Consider the following 23,778-nt stretch of genomic DNA (forward strand, 5'->3'; position numbering starts at 1 on the left):
GTAACTTTAACAGCACAAGTTACCATGACGATCCAGAGCCTGAAGCCTTCTGGTTCTGTCCTTTCCACCGGCCTCCCTCTCCGATTGGACTGAGAAGATATCTGCTTGACCAATGGGCTGCTGTTGTTGTGTTTGTCTGTTTCTTCTCTCTGATTGGACAGAGAAGATATCTGCTTGACCAATGGGCTGCTGCTGCTGTTGTGTTTGTCTGTTCCTTCTTCGCTCTCTGGCTGACAGCTGGGCGGGTTCAGTTCCTGGTGGCTCTAAGACACACACGTGCACGCACACACAATGCTTTTAATATTTTCGCTCACAGTATGAGTAGTTCTGTAAAGCCCAGCTGAGCTAACACATGTGTACCCTGTTCTATCTTGATCAGGAGCTATAATTAACACATGTGTACCCTGTTCTATCTTGATCAGGAGCTATAATTAACACATGTGTACCCTGTTCTATCTTGATCAGGAGCTAAAAATTAACACATGTGTACCCTGTTCTATCTTGATCAGGAGCTATAATTCGGGCAGATTATCATGTAATGCGAGCGCTTCCTCATTTGCTCACAGAATATTGGAGCCATGGCAAAAAAATAAGTTATGTTTACTTTCTTGTTTGTGGAGGTTTTATAAATGTTGAGCCAATGAAAAGTATTAAGAGCTTGTGACCAAATAAATAATGATATGAGGTGCAAGTGCAACACAAAGAATCAATCAAAATTCTCACCTATAAAGGCACTCTCTGACTCCAACAGGTCTGTAGTCCTCTGAAACACACGCACACACGTTTCTAAATGAATGGCACCAGAACGTCATCATGTTGTTATGCCATGTTGATGAATTGAATACATAGGACCACAATTGAAAGTCCTCAGCACTTTTTTTTGCGTTATCCTTTCAGCTCAAATGCCTGGTCCTCTGTCTAATAAAGTATTCAACCAATCGATCAATGTGCAGGCTGTATCATTTTATAGAGGTATCTAAAGGGCATGTATGTGTCTGACAACTTAAACCCCATATGGGTAACCGGAGGTCTGTTATTCTCACAACAGCATTGCGCTGCAAGCTTGTCTATCGGCTATTTTCAGCTAAAGCGTTCCCCTCAATACCAAAGCTGCAGTTTAGGGGATAAGTATGGGCTGTGTTGCGACTTAATAGAAATAGTGTTTGTTCACAAGCTGGAATAGCAGGCTCTCATCGACTTCTGGTTTCCGTTTGCCTCCGATGTGTTGTTGAACACTTCCCTCTTTGGCTTCCGTTCCTTCATTTTAGTTGCTTTGTTTCTAATGTATGAGGCGGCCCAGAGGTTGGGCCAACGTTGACCTCAGGTCACTGATCACATGACCCCAAAAATGTATTCTCCAATTCCTAGGCAACACATAAGGCCAAGGGGGGGGACCTTTTTTAATAATTTACACAATACAGCTTTAGGATATAGAAATTACATAGTTAAATGTTGAAAATGAATGGTATTCCCCCTTCAGATAGCTAGTTACTGTCCACTAACTAATACAATTAGTGCCCTTGTTAGTATCCTTGAGCGAGGCACTGAAGCCCTCCTGCATCAGGAGCCCTGATGGTCAGGCCTTGCATAGACACAACCAAGAATGTGACACATGCAGGAAGTGATGTAATGAGGAAGTGTTGTTGTTCAGGAAGTGATGTAATGAGGAAGTGCTGTTGAACTAACCAGGTAGTGAAGAGGGGAGAGGTCAACATAGTCTGAAAGATATTGACACAACAATTTAATAAACATCATTTAAATAATGTAACTCATTAATCAACATTAACCCATTGTTCATTATAACCAATTCATAATAATCCTTAAAAAAAAGGTTTTGGACATTATGAAGAGCTTTACTCCCACCAACTTCTGAGAATGTTCTTACCACTGTGGGCGGTCCTTAGACTAGAGTCACCCCGCCTCCTCCTCCTGGTCACACCCACTTCCTTCAGTTCACAGTCTGACACACGCGCACACACACACACACACACACACACACACACACACACGGTAATCTTGTTAGTCTGATGAAGACAGTTGTGCGTAGGTGCATTTTAACCTTGCAATGCATCAGTTCTGTCACTCAGTTGTACAGAAGACAAAAGCACCTTGTTGGATATTTTTACTCCAGCCAAACAGATGCGCTCATTCCTCCCTTTTGTCTACAGTACACAGTACACCACAATGTTGTCTGCTCACTCTACTTTTTACTTCTGTCTACAGTACACAGCACAATGTTGTCTGTTCACTCTACTTTTTACTTCTGTCTACAGTACACAGCACAATGTTGTCTGTTCACTCTACTTTTTACTTCTGTCTACAGTACACAGCACAATGTTGTCTGCTCACTCTACTTTTTACTTCCCGGCCGGTACTGCAGCAGAATTAATTCAAGTTTCTTGATGGAATCAAACAGAATATAAACGACACAGAGTCACCTCATTTTTAAATGGGAACACCGTTCTTATATTACAAGGGAAAAACACTTCCCTGTGCCATGGGACGTGGGTTTAACACTAGGACATATGTACTACATATCAGAGGTTCTCAACCTTTTGGGCTGGCGAACCCCAAAAATACTTTGGTCAGGTTTCATCAGGTTCAGTGTGTGTAGTGTGTACCATTCAGTTGCAGTGATGTGTGTATATTCATCAGGTTCGGTGGCTCAGTGTGTTTGGATGAAGGTCTTCTGACGGGAGCCTGCAGTTTGAGACGAGCCCGGTCAAACACATCCACCAGGGGGGGATCTCTGCGCCTGGAAAAAAAAACACACACACACACACACACACACACAGTTATACATTATACCAGTAAGACTCGCCTGAGGGGCGAGGTCGCGTGCGCGCATCCGCCTCGTTGGCAGCAGACTGCTGGGCGAGCGGGCGCTTTGGCATGGGGGGGGGGGTCTATGTACTGGCCATATAAGGAGCATGTCTTGAGTGTACGGGTTTGATGAGGTCAGATCAACATATGGAATGTCAGAACAGGTCAGCTCCATACAGTATATGGAGATCTAAGGGTGGTAGCGGGGACATACTATTGAGTATACAGGGTTTGATGAGGGCCCTGGCAGGGCCGGGCCCGTCTAGAGTTTGAATGTCACTGAGATGTAATGTTACTGATCTTTTTATAGACCTCCAGTTCTAGGCAACACAGAATGGGGGGACTTTTTTATAATTTCCACACAACTCTAAGGTATATTAATTACATGTTAAAAATGTTTAAAATGAGTGGTATTCCCCTTTAACTGCGACAGCAGGTCGCATTTACTATGACATCAGGGATCTCCATCGCTGATTATGTCCCGTGATGTCACAACTTCACAAGACCTGGAAACCATATATGGGGGCTTGCCTGGGGTGACCAACCAAACAAACAACACACTGACAGGAAATGCACGATTCCATAGTAAATATGATCTGCGGTCGCAATAATGTACAGATTTTGTTCCCGTTCTGCGTGTGATGGCCTTTTAATTTCGTTCAATACTAAATCTTTTCTGTCAAAATTAACACTGCATTAAGACAAGAAATTTGATATTTAGTTGACTAAGACTAAACTAAGAATTTGTACTAAATGGTGTGTTATTCAAAAGACTAAATCAAAATCTGCTGAAAAAATTAACACTGCTTGAGGCTTCATTTGAGCTGAAGTTGACCAGAAAGAGAACGTCATCCTCTTTCAAATTAACTGACAGAGTGAACACAAAAACAGCTCAGTCCCATTTCTGTTGTTCACTCCGTGGTCCAAAAGGACTACGAAAGGCCTTCGCAGTGCCCGACCGGATCATTGGTCAGTTTACCTGTCAATCAGAGAGTCATGCTCCTCCCACTCCTCCAGTCTCTTCTGTTCACTGTAGAGCTGACGCCTCAACGCAGAGAGTTCACTGAACACACCTCTGTTATCCTCTGCAGCCGCGCACGTGCAAACAAACGCACACACACACACACACACACACACACACACAGTTGAGCTGTCTCCTTAACACTGAGAGTTCACTTAACACACCCGTCAGGCGCAGAGAGTTCTTATAAGGGCAGTTCTATATAACGGCCACCGAGTGGCGCGCTATGAGCTTGTAGATCTGCTATTTTTCAATAGCTAAATTATAACATAATGTTTAAAACACCAAAAGGGGTTCCCGCCCAAAATGGGTTAATTTGCATTGCACAGTGCGCTATTTCCGAATGCGCCCATTGTGTCAGTGGGTGCTTCCGCCCTCAAGCACTCCCGGACTCGACAGCCGTTATGCACCCCCGACACACATACACACACACACACACACAGCACACACATACACACACACACACACACACAGCACACACATACACACACACACACACACACACACACACACACACACACACAGTACACACGCACACATTTATGCATAGCGTAAAAGTAGCAATCTTTCCAGAATCTCTCTCTATGTGAGAGAATGGGTGTGTGCGTGCATACCTGCAGCTCTCAGCTGGTTGCGTCGAGCGGGGACAGGGGGTGACTGCAGTCCTGACAGACATCTCTCCTTAAAAACAAACATGACATGATCACGTACACACTCTTTATGTCACCTGGGTGATGATCATTAAGGGTGCAGTAAGTGATTCTCTTTTGTTACAATAAGAGTTAAACATATTTATATTGTGATATAGAGTTTGTTTAGTGGAAATGTTCAAAAAAAAGCTTATGTTGCTTTATACTGTATAGCTAAAATCTACAATGACACAGCATAAGTTCCGACATACTAACAGTCTGACAGTCATTAGTCCGACACCCTACCCCAAACACTAACCTAACGCTAACCGCATGTGAGATGCAACGCATGTCGGAGCAACTGGTGATTTGCGCATGTCAGACTTTTGGTGTGTCGTTCTTTCCCGGTTTTAATGGGTAAATAAACAGAAAATACATTTTCAGGACAGGATACTGGATACTTACAGGAAGGAAATTGAATATGGGCGCATAACGGAGCATTGTGGAGTTATCGGCTCCTATTGGCATGCAACACTATGGTACTCCGAAGTGTACCTCAGGCTTGAGAGAGGTGTCAAAGATCAAACCACCTAGAACACAGCCTGAAGCCTGCTTTCTAAGCATAGTAGTTCACAACGAGCACTAAAACCGATGATAACTAAAATGATAATCATAAATATTATGTTTTAAAATCAAGTCCACACACCACAACTGTATAATGACAAAGATATTCATACATTATATCGTTTAGATCAGCGGTTCTCAAACCTTTCAGGTTGAGACTCAACCTTCTCTTGTTAGTTTGCATTTAACTTCGCTAAAGAAAACCTGCACAGTGTTCACAGACTGTACTGCACGTGCGATTGGCTGAATTTCAATCAGCTGTTAACATTAAGTGTGGTTCATTTAATATGCGAGAACAGAAGAGTTTAGAACATAATACAATGCATATTATGTCTCTGTTGTAAAACTGCAGTTTAAAGAGTTTAATATGGAAATAATAGTACCGGTAAATCTAATTACCGGTAAATTGATCAACAGTTTGACAATACAAATGTAAGCATTTTGTGTGTGTGTGTGTGTGTGTGTGTGTGTGTGTGTGTGTGTGTGTGTGTGTGCGTGCGCGTGCTTCACTTACAGACAGTGGTGCAGAGGACAGCTGGCTGTGTGTGCTGCTGGGTGGAGGCCTGGGAGAGGCGTGTGTGCTGGGTAGGTGTGTGCTAGGAGGCCTGGGTGAGTGTATGCTAGTAGGACTAGGGGGTTGTCCGCTGAGCGAGTGTGTGCTAGGTGGTCTGGGCGTATGTCGGACCCCGTGCCTCCTCTGCAGGGTGGGGATTGGAGGGGAAGGCTCCCTGTGCACCTGCACGACACACACACACACACACACACACACACACACACACACACTTAACATCTTTATTTGTATTCACATTTTTACAAGAAATTTCTTGAAAACAAACAATAGTGGATGCGCAAACTTGAGAAAACTCTACAACAAGTGCTTCAGATACAGATCACGGGTACAGAAAGCATCGCCTTCTCCATATATGGCGACTGCCAATTATTGCAGACACTGAACAGAATTTTGCAGATGCCTTTTAATCTTAAATGTTAAATGTTTTTCTTTCTTTTCTTAAAAAAACCCAAGTCTCCTTCTGGGGGTCCCTAGTCTCACGTTACCAGACTGGGGGCCCCTAGTCTCACGTTACCAGACTGGGGGTCCCTAGTCTCAAGTTACCAGACTGGGGGTCCCTAGTCTCAAGTTACCAGACTGGGGGTCCCTAGTCTCACGTTGCCAGACTGGGGGCCCCTAGTCTCACGTTGCCAGACTGGGGGTCCCTAGTCTCAAGTTACCAGACTGGGGGTCCCTAGTCTCACGTTGCCAGACTGGGGGTCCCTAGTCTCAAGTTACCAGACTGGGGGTCCCTAGTCTCACGTTGCCAGAATGGGGGTCCCTAGTCTCAAGTTACCAGAATGGGGGTCCCTAGTCTCACGTTGCCAGAATGGGGGTCCCTAGTCTCAAGTTACCAGAATGGGGGTCCCTAGTCTCAAGTTACCAGACTGGGGGTCCCTAGTCTCACGTTGCCTGTTTTCAAATGCTTCCGTACAGTTGGAGCTCTGATGATGAGTAAGCCATAAAGCGTATGAGAAGCCTCCTCCCCACTTGCGCTTCGTCTTTACAGTCACGCAAATCTATCCCATCGCAAATGAAACAGCCTCTACTTTGCAGAAACTCTCTCGCTGATCACTTGGATATTTCTCTAAATGTCGGACTGGTTTATGTTTTGATTAGTAATTTTATACTTTATCACACAAGGGTAAAGATCTACACACTGTGTGTGTGTGTGTGTGTGTGTGTGTGTGTGTGTGTGTGTGTGTGTGCGCCGTGCGTACCTCCTCTAATCGAGCCTGTCTCTCTCTCTCATACTGCCTCCTCAGAACAGTGTTCTCCTTGTCCTCCTCCTCCCTCCTCGTCCTCTGATCCTCTCTCCTCCTCTCCTCTGCCAGCCGGACCAGCTCCTCATTCTTGGCTTTTTGCTGAAGGAGGAACAAAAGTGGAGACATTGTTATTGTGACTCCATTGTGGATTTAACCCATTCTGACCTGAGATCAGATTCTAAAAAGGTCTTCTACATCCTGACAGTTTTCTGAAAAAGCTATGTTTCTATGTCAGTCGTTTTTTCAAAAATAGTAGACCTACAAGCTTGTAGCACGCCCCTCGGTGGCGCGCTATGAGCTTGTAGATCTGCTATTTTTCAATAGCTAAAGCATAACATAATGCTAACACCAAAAGGGGTTCCGGACCAAAATAGGTTAAAAAAGCAGGCCTACAAGCTCAAAATGTTTGCTGGATGAAACACATTGAGCTTGTAGATAGACTATTTTAAACAAACAAATTATAATGAATTAGGTCAGAGAAATGTAGGTTTAATCTTTATTTTCCAACGTGCAAAAAAACAAAAACAAAAAACTGAAAAAATAGGCAACGTTAATAATAGAAAGTACAATTTGATAAATTAAATATTAAATGTTCAAAAAGCAGTACGATGAAGTCCTACTCATTCTCAACTAATATCAATATATTCTGCACTCACTTGCACATGCACCTATATAATACAATTATACTCGTTGCTCACTTAGATAATATATTACATTCACATAATAGTTACAGTGTAGTCAATGATGTATTACTCCCATATATATCCACCTATCCTATAATGCAATACAATCTATAAATATCATACAGTAGTCAGTCATCTATGACATATCTATGACGTACAACTCCAAATCGGAGCAACATCCTGATCAGTTAGTTGACTTCCATTATAAAACAAAGTTTAATAATTGAAATATACAGTATGTGAAAAAAAATCACACGTTTGTGAAGTGAGGGGTGCCTTTTTGTCACTTCTGAATTATCCAGTCCTGAAGCTTTATTTCACATTGGTTACAGTTGTGCTGTTTCTTTTCCTTTATCCATCCATTTAGTGCCCTGAACAAATACTAAAGTCCATAGACTTGGCTGGCAAATGATTTACGTCATAAATACTCTAAACAAACGGAGTGGAGGTACTGTTATGTGTACTGGCAGTACAGTGTACACAAGAAATGTGAATCTCATCTCCAGACAGACAGACAGACACTCCTGCAGAGCCATGCCATAAGAACAAAACAAAAAACAAAAGGACATTGAATAATATCACATAACTATGGTTACTACTATTATGGTGGATGCACTTCACTGCATGTTACCCTCAATGTCCAATCAAAATAAAGCTGAAATGTAAAACTAAAAACTAAATAACAAAAAAATTCTTCCCCCAAATAGGAACCTCTTTGTCCCGATGGCGTGGTGTCATACCAATATTGGAATTGTGAGGAAAGCCTTCACTGAAAACAGCTGATTGACAAGCTCCCAACATGTTGCATTGTGAGCCTACAACGTGTTGTGAGCTTGCGACGTGAGCTTGTCGATCGGCAATTTTCAGTGAAAGCTTTCCTCACAATAACAGAAATACACTAGTATTGAGCCCTGAGGCACTTCAGTTACCCGTATGGGGTGTTGATCGTCTCCAAGACACAGGGTTGAATATACAGAATCTCTGTGCGTCTTGCCCCCCGCATATCTGGATCAACCCATGTCTAGAAATACACTATAAATATGCAAATCTCTGTATCTGTTTGTGTCCCTTTTACTGTAGGGCCATATATGGAGATCTCTGTCTGTATGTGTCCCCTTTATGGAGATCCCTGATGTCATCAATATGTGGCCATAGTGCTGATGGCATAGACTGGCCTCTACGGTCTGTGATAATGGGTACTGCACCTGTCCTGGATTACAACATGAATGAGGGGGCATGCGTACCCAATGGGCCTATGCCCCAGGGTTAAACTACGATTGTCACACCTGGAATTGTTCCATGTGTACCTTTGGATTCTGTGCACCTTTTGGGAACCTCGCTGCCTTAGCCCACTGATTCGGGTCCTGGGACCACTAGAGGTTAAAATGCACCCGTCTGGTAACTCTGATAGTGACAGTGTAGCCTTCCAGTGTGACTTCTGGTCTAGAGGGGGCAGATTCAAAATTTCAGGTGGATCCCTCTCCTCCTCGGTAGAACACAGCAGAGAACAATCACGTCCCCATAATTGCACAGACGCCCCTCTGCAATGTTATTGGCAATGCTTAGCAAAATACAAGGTTCACTCCGACTCCACTCCCACTCACCACAATTCCTGGCTCCGTCGCCCAGGCTTTTTTGTTTTGAAAACAAAACACCTGCGTTCCCTGAGGCTAGTGACAGTATACAAATGGATGGACCCCTAAGGGTTGAGAACCTCTCATCCGATCTTGAACAGCAGAATGGCGACCTGGCCCAGGTAAAAATAGATGATCATCTCGCGTGTCACGTAGCTGCCGAAGCTGGTCCCGACGATGCAGTGCCAGGTGGGATTGTACTTCTTGTCGAACTCCTTCTTGATGTGCTCGGCGATGTCCTTCTCCACGCTGTACTTCTCCAGCGCCTGTGTGGCACACTCCACGGCGTCCTGCTGCATGTCCTCCGACATGTGGGCGTTCTTGATGACCGCCTTTCTGTCGCACATGACGCCGACTCTCCTTGTTGATCTCCCTCTTGTCTACTTTTTAAAGAGAGATGATTCCTCTCTAAGCGACAATACCCACAAAGTGGCCCAGAGGTAAAGTTTGGGCTTTGTAACCGCTGTAGAATGTTGTCTCTCTTGTAGAATGTTGTCGCTCTGTATTATCGCCTTTCTTTCACGGCCTCTATGGCTGTCTATCGATGACTCTTGGTGTGTAACGATTTAATATAAGCTTATATGGGCTCTGGACTGACGTAACACGAAATACAAACCTGGGTCGTGTCGGTCTAACGGGGCCGATTTGCACAGGCGTGCTTATCTGCTCGCTATCTCTTTTTAATGTTACAGGATCCACATAAATCTGAGGGCACTTGCCAGCTGAAAGCTATGCTGAATATTAAGGTTTTACATAGTTTGCTACCATTGCTTGGGACATGTACCATAATCTACCATGTCCCTGTAACACAAGTCATACATTATGTACAGTATGTCTGTGCACACGCACGCACACACCCACACACACCTCCATCTCCTTGCGTCTCTTCTTCTCCTGCTCCTCCAGGTACTCCTCCTGGATGCGAGCCCTCTGCTCCTCCAACCTCCGCTCCTCCTTCTCCTCCTCCAGCCGGGCTCGCTCTCGCTCCTCTGACACCTGCAGACGCTTCTCCTCCATCTGTACAACAACCCCCAACACATCATGACCTAATACAGTACATACATCTGTACAACAACCCCCAACACATCATGACCTAATACAGTACATACATCTGTACAACAACCCCCAAAACATCATGACCTAATACATACAGCACAGCAGGGTTTCCTGGGGAGACTCCTCTAGTCCCTCCCTTACATTTTCGTTCTGGTTTCATTTGCTGCCTTAAAGGTAGTCGACGAACATTTTTCGCCGTGGTTTTAGTAAATGAAATGAACACTGCTGTAGTTTGAGGTGGAATTTGAGCCAGTACCTGCTGTTTGAGGTAGGTCTTGTAGCTATCCTGTTCTTGTACATGCTGCGCGGTGGGCGCACTGGGGAACACGTTACCACGACCATACTGAGGCATCTGGACATGGGCAAAACCTACAGTACACACAATACAATAAAACACAAGTTAAACCTAAAACACAAGTTAAACCTACATACATACACACAATACACACGAGTTAAACCCACATACACGCAAAACACAATGATTAACACACATGAGAAAAACCTATACGGTACACACCGATGCAATGCAAACAAGAGGAATTAAAGGTTGTATATGTGATTTTATTATTATTATAATTATTATTATTGGGAAAAAAAAGTTAAATAGCTCTATATTGTGATAGTACTCGTTGCTATAGAGGTAGTATAGAGGTGTATAGAGGTACTATTGGTTAAAATGTACCTATGTTCTCGCTGTTCTAAATATATAGCCAACCACAGACCATTATGCACCGGCACACAAACAAGAATAATCCTCCTTTAAAACACAATCAGTGCCGGAAGTCCTACAAAATAGGAGCTCTGGGGTGCCGGAAAGCGCTTTTACTCTGAAACCCACGACCCGGAAAGAATACGCTAAATAAGTGTGCTTTACATTGTTAGCTTACATTGCTATCGTTTTAATTTATACGATATATAATCCAAAAAGCGTTCATATTTTGCGGGAGAGACGGATGAGGAGCAGAAATGAAGCGCCAGTATATTGATCAGTTCAGAACCACGGAGAGCGCCCTGGATTAGGAGAGACAAGTCACAAGTCATTCTTTCTGTGGCGCTAACAGCTAAGTGAACGGTAAGAGTGTAGCATACGGTAGCCGAAAGGCGAACTGACAAATAAAATAAATATGAAAAAATTCAGAATATTCCTCTCTCGCCCGATATTATTGAGGATGCGCTAGGACGTCTACAGACGTCTTGTACCCCTCGGTTCGAGTCCCTATGACGTTTCCAGATGTCATATGTACAGAATGTGTTAAACGCTAGTCTCGGGAAAGCCAAGAAAATGACGTGGAGACTTTTTTTTTGGGGGGGGGTCTCCCGTCATTAAGGTTGAGAACCAGTGTTGTAGTGTATCTGTGGTACATGACACTCATTGGGATCATTATAACAGGGTTCTTCAATAGGTGTTCCTCAGAGTAACTACAGGGCGTCCGCAAAGTCTTTGTGTGATGGGGAGCATTAGGCAAAAATCTCATCTTGTACAGAAGGGGAACTAACTAACTCAGCCCTCATCTTCAACAGACAATATGGATTTTTAAACCTATTTTTAAAGTTGATGGGTGTAATATATATATATTTAAAGCTCAGATCCTCACGGGTCCTTTCGGGTAACTGAATTCCAGACACCCAGAACGAGACCCGCGGCAATTTGGAATTGATCCGGCCATCCCCGAGGGACAAGTCAATATTTTGGGCCTGAAACGGCTCGGTTCGGCTCTCGGGCATTCGGTTCCGTGTGGACCCGTGCTACCCTCTAGTCCCTGCTATATCTCTCTCTCAGGGTCCTTGCCCTGAAAGAGGTTGAAGACCCCTGCTCTATAGTGTATATAGTATAGTAGTGTGGTACAGTACCTGACACTCTGTCATTGGGATCAATACGTGGTTCTTCTCTTGTCGTTCTGCTGGGTCTGGTTCTGTAGTGCTCTGGTTTACTGTAGGCCTCCTCATTCAACCTGTGCATCTTTTTTAGATCAGCTGCACATCACACACACACACAATATACAGTAGTACAGTGTGTCCTTACTGATCAGGTTTAATGTACAGTGTGTCCTTACTGATCAGGTTTAATATACAGTAGTACAGTGTGTCCTTACTGATCAGGTTTAATATACAGTAGTACAGTGTGTCCTTACTGATCAGGTTTAATATACAGTAGTACAGTGTGTCCTTACTGATCAGGTTTAATGTACAGTGTGTCCTTACTGATCAGGTTTAATATACAGTAGTACAGTGTGTCCTTACTGATCAGGTTTAATGTACAGTGTGTCCTTACTGATCAGGTTTAATATACAGTAGTACAGTGTGTCCTTACTGATCAGGTTTAATATACAGTAGTACAGTGTGTCCTTACTGATCAGGTTTAATATACAGTAGTACAGTGTGTCCTTACTGATCAGGTTTAATATACAGTAATACAGTGTGTCCTTACTGATCAGGTTTAATATACAGTAGTACAGTGTCCTTACTGATCAGGTTTAATATACAGTAGTACAGTGTGTCCTTACTGATCAGGTTTCCGGTGCTGTCTCGTAGTGGAGCCCCGCCTCCTCCTCGTCCCCACGGCTCATGTCTCCTCATGTCCTGCTCCAGCTGAGCATCGTAGCGGTCGGCCTGCTCCTTCTCCTTACGCCTCCTCTCCGCACGCTCCTCTATCTGGAGTAAGTAACCACATCATTATTAATAATAGCAACGCACGTTCTGTATGACACATTATTATTAAGAAGCTGAGCTTCTTAACACCAATGCCTCCCTGCTTGGCACTCAGCATCAAGGGTTAGATTGGGGGGTTGGATCAACTACAAAATGATTCCAGAGCGCACGGCACGGCTGCCGTTCACCGCTCCAAGAGATGGGTCAAATGCGGAGAACAAATCTCGCATACAGCAATGTACTTTATATGACAACTAGTAGGACTTTAACTTTAACCTGAGAGAGAGACAGAGAGAGAGAGAGAGAGAGAGAGAGAGATAGAGAGAGTGAGAGAGAGAGAGAGAGAGAAAGAGTGTACAAATGGAACCAAATGGACTCTTGTGGCTCCATTTGGTTCCATTTGTACACAAGTTACAGACCTGTAAACGGTCCATTTGGAACGCCGTCCAGGAACCCTGAGGGCCCCGCCTGGAGCCCACTTTGACAACCAGTAGATTTAAAAGAATGCAAACTTCACTAAAACCACTACGTAACACAAATATGTGCCAAACTGCCAGCAGGGGACTCTCTACTGTGGTCCTACCAACTAAGGTTCTATTCACTGTATTATTGGGTTCTTATTGGGTATCAGGATCCATACACTGATGTTACCTGTGTACAAAGCTCACTGCTGCCTCTGTTGGACGCTTCCTGTCAATACAACAAATACCAAGATGCAGTCATTCAGTCTCCAAACCTTCGAGCATTTACTGTTGTACTGGGAGCTGACCAGTACAACCACAGTCTAATGCTGTTGTACTGGGAGCTGACCAGTACAAGCACAGTCTAATGCTGTTGTACTGGGAGCTGACCAGTACAAGCACAGTCTAATGCTGTTGTACTGGGAGCTGACCAGTACAAGCACAGTCTAATGCTGTTGTACTGGGAGCTGACCAGTACAAGCACAGTCTAATGCTGTTGTACTGGGAGCTGACCAGTACAACCACAGTCTAATGCTGTTGTACTGGGAGCTGACCAGTACAACCACAGTCTAATGCTGTTATACTGGGAGCTGACCAGTACAAGCACAGTCTAATGCTGTTGTACTGGGAGCTGACCAGTACAACCACAGTCTAATGCTGTTATACTGGGAGCTGACCAGTACAGTACGCCTAAAGCTATGACAGTGAAGTTGTGCTGTAAAGGAAAGAATCGGATAGGTTCTGGATGGATGATAGATAAAGGATGGATTGAAGAACAATGTGTGTGTGTGTGTGTGTGTGTGTGTGTGTGTGTGTGTGTGTGTGTGTGTGTGTGTGTGTGTGTGTCTGTGTGTGTGTGATCCTACTGTACCTGTTGTTTCAGAGCGTCTTTATAAGAGATCGCAGAGGTTATGGACGATTTGTTCTCTGAAGGAAATGCATGAAGTACTGGTTCTGTAACACTGTCAACACTATAAAAAAAATGCACAAAATATAACATTATATTATATTAAAGGAGCATTCAGTGATTTGTAAAACCCCCCAGTCCGCCCCGGTAACAAGATGTGCACATGCACGCACTACAGTGGGAGGACAAGTGACAGGCCAACAGCACACACATCAAGGCCCGCCCCCGTTCGATCATGATTGGTGGAAGGCCCCTCTCTATCCTGATTGGATGAAGGCTGGGCCACCTAGCCAAAAACGAAACCTAAGGTTTGTTTATGGTCAGCACACTACTGTATATTAGTAGGGAGGATTATCACAACAAAACAAAAAAAGGAGTGATATTTGAATTAAAGGACAACTTTAGTTTTTTTTTCAAGCAAGGTTCATGTTTTAGGTTGTTATTAGAGAAAGTAAAGATGAGTGTTTGCTGCTGTTTGCTGCATGGGGCTAAATATGTATATTTTTAGTACAAAATGTTATAGCAATTTATTATTTTAGACTCCAAGAAATGACATCTGACCACAAAAGATCACAGGATCTACTGAATGTGAACGTAGCCTACTTTGGGGAAGTCACACTGTGTGTCATAGGCTCAATAAGTCAGTTTGACACATTCAGTAGATCTTTTGTGGCCAGATGTAATTTATTGGGGTCTAGTAGGATAACTATAAAATCTTGTAAAAAAAATACATATTTAGCCCCATGCTCGAATACCCCTGTCAAAAACAGCTAAAATCCATAAAACGAAAGAAAGCAGCAAATGAAAAAATAAATAACACTCATCTTTTACTTTCTCTAATAACAACCTAAAACATGAAATCACCGAATATACCTTTAAAGGGATAGTTCAACCCCAAAATGACTTATTTTTTATCGACTGCTCACCCCATTAAATGGAGACTTGAATTCATGGACATTTCTTTGTTTTTGTTGATGAGAAGCAGTGGTCCTGGTAGGAGAGACAAAGGAGAATCTTTGTATCTATCTCTTACCGGAACCACTCCATGTGAGTAATCGATAAAAAATTCATTCATTCCTTCATTCCTTGGATCATGAGGCAACTCTCCATATCTCTCCAACACACGTTTTGTTATTACTCTTACAGGTTTTCCACCTCCAAATCTGCTTTCATGCTATAAAGGGAGTCACAAAGGCTAAAGGTCCCCCGTATGGTGTAGAAATTCTATCCCACTCCCAGCTTCCTAAATTGTAATTGTCCAACTTACACAGCCCTGGCTAGGCAGCCCACCCTGGCAGAGATAATAACTTACGGTACACAGCCTTGGCTAGGCAGCCCACCCTGGCAGAGATAATAACTTACGGTACACAGCCCTGGCTAGGCAGCCCACCCTGGCAGAGATAATAACTTACGGTACACAGCCCTGGCTAGGCAGCCCACCCTGGCAGAGATAATAAGTGCTCTTTTCTGGTTCATACCTACCGTACTGAGGGCTCATGATGGCTGAGAGGGCTGTGGTGACCCAGCTGGCTGGACACACCTCCCCCTGATGGTACCGTCAGGTATGACACGGGCAGCTGACCATCTACATTACAACACACAGCAACACATACATAGGTAATAATGAAAAGTAGTCTATCACAATTCAATTCTACTTATATTAAAGCTGCAAACCGGACTCTTATTTTAAAGAATGAAAGGATATTTTAAATTGCTATAGAGTGTTTGTTCAGTAACAGTCTCCTCATCTCTAAAACTCATTAGTAAACAGAAAATACATTTTCAGGTCAGGATAACAATTTCATTCAATCAGAGAGAGAACCCATACGGTTCCATGTGTACGCTCTCAGAGTTACAGGCTTAAATGGCTATTTGGAACTACCCAGAGGGTCCCTCTACCTCACTTTAAAAACCAGTGAGGTATATATATAGGAATTACATAGAATCGCTGAAGGGAATCGTTAAGGAATCAGGCTGATAAGAGGGAGTCGTTAAGGAACTGGAATCGTTAAAAGGATTTTAACCGACCCTAATTGGGTCAGGGCCTCAAAGTGGGGTCCACTCCAGGACAGGGACCCTCAGGGTTGCTTGAGGGGGGTCCAAAATGGACCCTTTACAGGTCTACAGTATAACTGACAGTATTAATTTGGATATGGTTTGAATACTGTCAGTTCCATTTGAAAATTAAAACATTTGAGAACAACTACAATATATAACATTAAAATGCTTCTTACAGTAGAGAAGGCTGAGGTCTGGTGGTGGTCTGTGGTGGTCCGGTGGGATTCTGTGGTAGTCGGCTGGTGGTCTGTAGGTGGTGTTGTAATACTGTTGGTGATGGTGGTACGGACCTTCATACACACTCCTGTAGCTGTCTGGGACACTGGAGGGGGGATGGGGGACCAAGGGCTGGAGTCTACGCATGCACGCACACAGACACAGACACAGACACACACACACACACACACACACACACACACACACACACACACACACACCTTAATGTATTTGCATTCACATTTAACAAGAAATTCTTGAACACAAACCTTACAGACACTGAACAGAATTTACAAGCTCACAGCGCGACGCGTTGTGAGCTATTTTTCTAATCTGCTATTTTTGGCTAATATTCCCCACAGAATATGAAGGCTAGAGTGCCAAGTGGTTAACAAAAGTGGCACTTCAGGAGTTTTAACCCATTTTTGGTGTTGGAATTATGTCATGCTTTAGCTATTGAAAAATAGCAGATCTACAAGCTCATAGCGCGCCACCGAGTAGCGCGCTACGAGCTTGTAGGTCTGCTATTTTAGAAAAAGAACGACTGACATAGAAAAATAGCTTTTTCAGAAAACTGTCGTAGAAGTAGAAGACATTTTTAGAAAATGGGCATATTTTGATTCGTCAATTGCAATTATTTTGGCCACAATAATCGTGATGTGAAATTGTCATGTCGTCCCATCCCTATGATATAAAATCCAGATCCAGCCGCACATGGGCGCACGTGTGTGTGTGTGTGTGTTACCTGGGTGTGTGTGAGTGAGGACAGCGTTCACAGCAGACACAGTCCAGCAGTGGCGACTGGAAGGCGGGGCGTGGCTGTTCAGGTGGGCGGAGCTGTCCAGGTGGGCGGAGCTGGTCAGGGGGGGTGGGTTCTTGGTCCAAAGAGCTCTGGATTCTCCACCTGCTCAGACCAAGCTGTTTGATCCTGTCCGGCTGGAGAGGAAAGAATGAAAGCCACAATTAGGATTAGACATTTAGGGGGGTTAGGTTTAGGGGTTGGGGTTCCTTCCAGCCAGTGGTGTGTTCTACTGCGTTGCGCTATATACGTAGCATACGTCCAGTGGCTGGTGGTGTAGTAGCGACTAGTGGGGTCAGACTCCCATTGGCTTAGGCTGCGTTTCAGAGTATGGGGTCAGACTCCCATTGGCTTAGGCAGCATGGCGTGGGACTCCCATTGATGACTAGCTCGCTCCATTGATGACTAGGTCGCTTACATTTCATGAGCTGTCATTAGCCAGGTTTCACCTGGAGATGGAGATGGCCACATCACCAGGAGGGGCGGAGGTGAGCGGGTGGGCTAGCCCTTACACACACACACACACACACACACACACACACACACAAGGCTGTTGTCACAGTCTCACCAATTTCTCAGGGTCCGTGGCTCCGGTAGCTGCTACTCTCAACTCCAAATCCTTCTCCCTACACACAGTCACACACACACACACACACAACATGTAATTGACCCAGAGTTATGTGAAATGCATCTGTTGGACAATGCGACACACGTCGCATACATTTACGTAATGTGCACCTCTTTCTGTTCCTGCGTTGCTCAGCGATCTGTTCCTGTAGCTCCATTCTGTATCGATCCTTCCTTCTTTGAACCGCTGAGTCTGTCTCATTCCTGCCTGCGCACACACACACACACACACACACACACACACACACAATTATTTTTGATAATCAATTACAGTAAATCGATTACCATACTTCAATTTCGTTTTCATTTCGTCATACAGTATAAAAGCAGGGAATCATAGCTTCAAATTGACATATTGGTTGTTCAGTTTGACCCACCAGTTTTGGATATATGGCTTATAGAGTAATGTCTTGCAGAAAACAGCGAGTTGAGAAAACAGGCTTGAAAGGTTCACTTCTGTGGTCTCTAACATTACACCTAGCTACATGTTTAAGCCTTTATTTCATATTTACATGTCGATTTCAGCTCTGACACTTATTTCAGACATGCTCTAGTTGTCTAGTACGTGAAGTGTCTGTCTGTGCTATTAACTCATTTTGGGATAAAAAAAATTCTCCTCTGGGGAAAAGTTTGCACGATGGCAGGCTCTCAGTCAAATCTGGTCACATATATGGAAGATTACACTCTTTTGCACAAACACTGTTGGAGGGCACGCATGGGCACACAAACACGTGTGCACACCACCTCTACATGGTTATGTATGTTTGTATAATATTGATCATTGTACAATTATAAGTACGCATAATAGGATCTGAGGATTTATTTAATGTCTAACCAATCAAAAGTCCAGTGGTGAACTCTGCCTCGTCCTTATTGGTCAACGCGCTGGATCTCCTTCCTGCTTTGGCCCCGCCCACTTCAGGATGGTCTCTGATGGGAGAAGAGATAAAGTTCATTATACCACTGGTCGTTTCGAGGAAGCAATCTGATTGGTTGAAACGCAAGTTATCTATATAACTATGGTTCTATGAATACCGGATGACCGCCAGAGGCGGTGTTTTCAACACCTGGATATACATCACGCGCTCGCGCATTGGTCGAAAATTAATACCAACACTGTCACTCGTGACCACCTGTGGCGTGAACCACCCATATAGGTGCCCACGCCACAGGGATCATCCTCATGAAATCTTTTCGTCGGGATTCCGAGTGACAATGAACTCTGGCGGTCATCCGGTATTCATAGAACCATAGTTATATAGATAACTTGCGTTCTATTACATACCTACTGACCGCCAGAGGCGGTGTTTTCAACACCTGGATGACTCATACCAACAAGGTCACGAGGAACCTGCACTCACCGAACCTCAGTTGCAGGTTGAAGAGGCGGACAGCACTGCCGTCGCCACAGGGTGAGAGGTGGTCACATTCACCCTGTAGAAGCGGGCAAACGTGCACGAAGAGGCCCATGTCGCTGCAGCACAGATATCGGCCAGCGGGACACCCCTCAACGCGGCCCAGGAGGTGGAGACACTCCGAGTTGAGTGGCACCTGACAGCGGGAGCCGGCAGGCCCCGGTGCTTGTAGGCCTGCAAAACTGCGTCCACCACCCAGTGGGAAAGCCGTTGTTTAGAGACGGCACGCCCCTTTCTGTGTCCTCCATAGCACAGGAAGAGGGCGTCTGACTTCCGAAAGCCTGTCGTCCTGGCGATGTACTGCCTCAGGACCCGGATGGGACACAGCCCAGCGGCAGGGAATAGCCCCTCCGCTCCCGGCTGCGGGGTGAAAGCCGCCAACCTGACTGGCTGGTTGACGTGAAAGGCTGAGATCCTCTTGGGGAGAAAAGAGGGGTTGGGCCACAGTGTGACCACAGATCCGTCCGCAGCCCACCTAACACACTCGTTAGCTACTGAAAGGGCATGGAGCTCCCCCACCCGCTTGGCGGATGTGATGGCAAGGAGGAAGGCAGTCTTGACTGATAACCACTTGAGGTCAGCTTGCTCCAGTGGCTCGAAAGGTGCTGAGCACAGGGCTTCCAGCACCATAGGCAAGTCCCATGAAGGCACTCGGGTGACGTGTGGGGGGTGCAACCTGACAGCCCCTTTCAGGAAGCTACCCACCCATGGGTGAGACCACAGGGTACGCCCGTCGACTGGCACATGCCGGGCTGAAATGGCGGCCAGATACACTTTCACTGTATTGGGCTGAAGACTCTTATCCAGCAGTGTCTGCAGGTAGCGGAGCAGCACCGGGACAGAGCACGTGGCTGGGTCCACACATTGTTCCTCACACCAGCCAGAGAACAGCTTCCATCTGTTCGCATAAAGTGCTCTAGTGGAGGGCGCCCTAGCGCTGAGTATGGTGCGGATAACTGAAGGATCACAGGAGTTTAGTAGGAGGTCCGGCCCTTCAGGGGCCAAACATGGAGCCGAAGTCGGTCCGGACAGGGGTGCCAGATGCGGCCCCCTACTTGAGAGAGGAGATCCTGCCTCGACGGCAGAGGCCAAGGCGTCCCGTCGAGGAGTTGCTGGATCATGGGGAACCAAATCCTCCCAGGCCAGTATGGTGCCACCAGCAGCACTGCGTGCCCGTCTGTGGCTATCCTGTGCAGGGTGAGCTTGATTAGTGGGAATGGAGGGAACGCGTACAGCAGACCGTCCCGAGGCCAGGGGTGGGCCAGTGCGTCTTGCCCCAACGGGCTGGATGGTTCGGTCAGGGAGAACCACTGGGGACAGTGCGTCGACGCGCTCGAGGCGAACAGGTCCACTCCAGCTTTCCCGAACCTCCTCCATATCTCCCGAACCACTGCAGGATTCAGCCTCCATTCCCCCGGAGGAGGGCATCCGCGTGAAAGCAGGTCTGCAGCCTGGTTGTTCAGCCCTGGGAGATGCACCGCTCTGAGACTCGCCAAGCGAGGGAACGCCCACCGAAGGAGTCTCTGGGCCTCCAGCAGAGACTGCTCGGATCTGACGCCTCCCTGATGGTTTACATGGTAAACAGTGGACGTATTGTCTGTCCTGACAAGGACGTGTTTCCCTTCTAGGGCAGGGAGGAAGTGCCTGAGGGCAAGCCACACTGTACGGAGCTCGAGTACATTTATGTGCTGCTGCCTCCGCCGAGGGTCCCAGGTCCCTCTGACAGTTCTGTGTTCCCACACGGCCCCCCAGCCTGAGAGGGACGCATCCGTCACAATAACCTCCCGGCGGGAGGGTATTGAGCCCAAGACGACCCCGCGGCAAAGGTCTTGCCGTTTTTTCCAAGGATCCAGCAATCGCCGGCACTGGCTGGATGTACTCACCAGCCTCTTCTGGTGCCTCTTGGGGTCGAGGCCCAAGGCGTTGGTCCACCTCTGTAGAGGGCGCAAAGAAAGAAGCCCCAGGGGCACGATTGTGGATGCAGCCGTCAGCATGCCTAGCAACCTGAGGAGCTGGCCATATGTCACCCTTGTACCCCCTTGGACACGGGAGACAAGCTCTAGGATGTCGTCCACCCGCCGCGGGGAGGGGCAAGCTTTCATCGAGACAGAGTTGATGGCGATGCCGATGAAAACTACGTCCTGCCGGGGAGTCAGAGAGCTCTTGGTGAAATTCACCGTGAGTCCCAGTTGTTTCACATGGTCCAGAAGGGCAGCCGTGTCGCAGAGCACCCTCTCTCGACTCGAGGCGGCCAGGAGCCAGTCGTCCAGGTATGGAAGGATCCTCATACCTCCGGCTTGTAGCGGGGCAAGCGCTGCTGCCATGCACCTGGTGAAGACCCGGGGGGAGAGAGAGAGCCCGAACGGGAGCACCCGGAATTGGTAAGCCTGCCCCATGAAGGCAAAGCGAAGGAACTCCCTGTGGTGTGGTGCCACTGGCACGTGGAAATAAGCATCTTTTAGGTCGATGCTCGTGAACCAGTCGTTGGCTGACACGGACTGGAGAACGTCCACCGTTCGCAGCATCCGAAAAGAAAACACCTTCAGGTACTGGTTCAGTCGCCTGAGGTCGAGGATCGGCCGAAGCCTGCCATCCTTTTTTGGAACTAGAAAGTAAAAAGAGTAGTACCCTCTTAGTTGAGCTGCACCAGGTACACTTTCTATGGCTCCCTTTTGTAGGAGCTCTGTAATTTCTTGACTGAGGGCTTGAGCCTTCAGTGGGTCGTCGACCATGGTCATTCTTACCCCATCGAATGGCGGGGGCCGACGTCTGAACTGGATCCTGTAGCCCCTGGATAGTGTCGATAGCACCCAAGGGTCTGGGGTTAAGGCTTCCCAGCAGGTGAGATGTTGTGGGGTGAACCTGCTGGGGCCTGGGTCCGGGGGGTCATGTCCGACTCCCCCGGGCCTGAGATGGTCCGGAGGAACGCCTGTTAGAGGCCCCACGCCTAGGCGCCCTGCCTGTGGGTGCCCGAAAGGAAGGCTGCGGGGGGCTCTGTTGGGGTCGGCCCTGCCGAGGGAAGGAACCTCTGCCACTCGAGGAACGTCTACCACTCGCGGCTGGGTAGGAAGGAGCCGAGTATCTGCCAGCCCGGGACGCAGACCTGCCAGATCCCTGACGCAGGTCAGCATACTGCTTCCTGGACTTCTGTGCCTGCACACTACGCTCCAGGGCTTCTTGAGCTGCGGGTCCAAACACCTCCCCTGGGACGACAGGCAGCTTTAGGAGCGAATCCCTGCATCTGCTCGACAATGGGGACTGGGCGAGCCAAACCTGGCGACGGGCCATGGTCAGAGTGGACATCAGTCTTCCAAGTTCCCTGGTCATATAGGCAAAGGTCCTGAGGGAAACATCGCTCAGGCTCTGTGTCGGGGCATCCGCCCCCGCCGTCTGGAGAGACTGGGATAGGGCCAGGACCAGATGAGAAAGGGAGTTGCCGAAACGCGCCATACGAGCTGCTGTGTCGTAGCTCTTTGTCAGGAAGTCGTCCGTGACTCTGCACTGCGCTCGTGGACAACGAGCATCAGGCCTGAGGGCCTCGTCTGGGGACACTACCAGAGAGGCAATGGTCTCACCAATTGGAGGCATGCGGTCCAAACCCAATGCGGCCGCACCCTCCATGGTCGACAAGGCCCTGCAGTCCCGTGGGACGTGGAGCCTGGACTTCGGGTCCCCCCAAGACGACTGGAGTTCCCTTATGAAGTCTGCAGAGGGAGGCACACTGAAGGGCGCCGGCTGTTCAGTGCCCTTAAAAAAGGCATTTTGAATTGGGGCTGTATTCCCAGAGGCGTCAAGCCCCAGCCGTGACAACGCCACCAGGATGGTCTGCCTGGTTAAAGAGACTTCGTCCCCAGGCATCCGAGCAGCATCCCCCTCCGACGCCAGAGAACTCGTCTCTGAGTAGTGGAGCGAATGTGCCCCCCCCTCGTCCTCTTCCTGGTCCTCAAGACTAGTGAAGAGGGAGTCAGAGGCTGTGATGGAAATGGCATCTTCATCTCGCCCTCTGACCTCCCTGGCATGACCATAGAGGTCATCTCCGTCCCGGCGCCGAGGCACTGAAGCCATTGTATCGGCGGTAGGGACACCAGGCTGCAGATTGAGCAGGAGGGCCTTAATCTGCGCAAATTCAGAGGCCAACGTGTCCACCTTGTGGGCCAAGGGGTCATCGCTGGTGACAGTGGCTTCTTTAACCACAGTGGCTACTTTGGGCTTCTTTGAGCCCTTGGCCATTGCCCCCACACCCTTGCGCTTACGGGGATCACTCACCGGGCTCAAGGTGGGCATTACTGAGCAAGCTGTGTTGCTAAAGAAACTCTCCACTGCAGCCAGCCTCGCAACTCTTGCCGCATAGGGCATGCTGG

General features: G+C 46.9%; 2 protein-coding genes across 3 annotated transcripts in view; both read right to left on the reverse strand.

The window, feature by feature from the left end:
* LOC308325718 (centrosome and spindle pole-associated protein 1-like) overlaps positions 1-23,778 on the reverse strand; it is a 37,065-nt gene that overhangs the window by 2,254 nt on the left and 11,033 nt on the right. For both annotated transcript variants that reach the window (XM_080778367.1, XM_080778366.1), the window contains exons 7-26: positions 18,838-18,932; positions 18,114-18,210; positions 17,944-18,001; positions 17,322-17,512; positions 16,537-16,715; positions 15,785-15,887; positions 14,267-14,366; positions 12,790-12,937; positions 12,137-12,259; positions 10,542-10,654; positions 10,097-10,246; positions 6,868-7,011; positions 5,612-5,833; positions 4,459-4,525; positions 3,803-3,908; positions 2,622-2,755; positions 1,886-1,960; positions 1,687-1,718; positions 724-763; positions 24-263 (exon numbers count right to left, since the gene is read on the reverse strand). In XM_080778367.1, the coding sequence (XP_080634493.1) occupies positions 24-263; positions 724-763; positions 1,687-1,718; positions 1,886-1,960; positions 2,622-2,755; positions 3,803-3,908; positions 4,459-4,525; positions 5,612-5,833; positions 6,868-7,011; positions 10,097-10,246; positions 10,542-10,654; positions 12,137-12,259; positions 12,790-12,937; positions 14,267-14,366; positions 15,785-15,887; positions 16,537-16,715; positions 17,322-17,512; positions 17,944-18,001; positions 18,114-18,210; positions 18,838-18,932 (2,417 nt within the window). The remainder of the gene's footprint in view (positions 1-23; positions 264-723; positions 764-1,686; positions 1,719-1,885; positions 1,961-2,621; positions 2,756-3,802; positions 3,909-4,458; positions 4,526-5,611; positions 5,834-6,867; positions 7,012-10,096; positions 10,247-10,541; positions 10,655-12,136; positions 12,260-12,789; positions 12,938-14,266; positions 14,367-15,784; positions 15,888-16,536; positions 16,716-17,321; positions 17,513-17,943; positions 18,002-18,113; positions 18,211-18,837; positions 18,933-23,778) is intronic.
* Positions 9,313-9,576, reverse strand: LOC308325720 (dynein light chain 1, cytoplasmic-like; the record flags this gene model as incomplete). The annotated part of the gene is made up of 1 exon (XM_080778369.1): positions 9,313-9,576. One exon carries the CDS (start codon positions 9,574-9,576, stop codon positions 9,313-9,315), a length of 264 nt encoding a protein of 87 aa, XP_080634495.1.

Source organism: Protomyctophum bolini (assembly GCF_963924005.1).
Source record: "Protomyctophum bolini genome assembly, chromosome: 12".
Taxonomy (NCBI): domain Eukaryota; kingdom Metazoa; phylum Chordata; class Actinopteri; order Myctophiformes; family Myctophidae; genus Protomyctophum; species Protomyctophum bolini.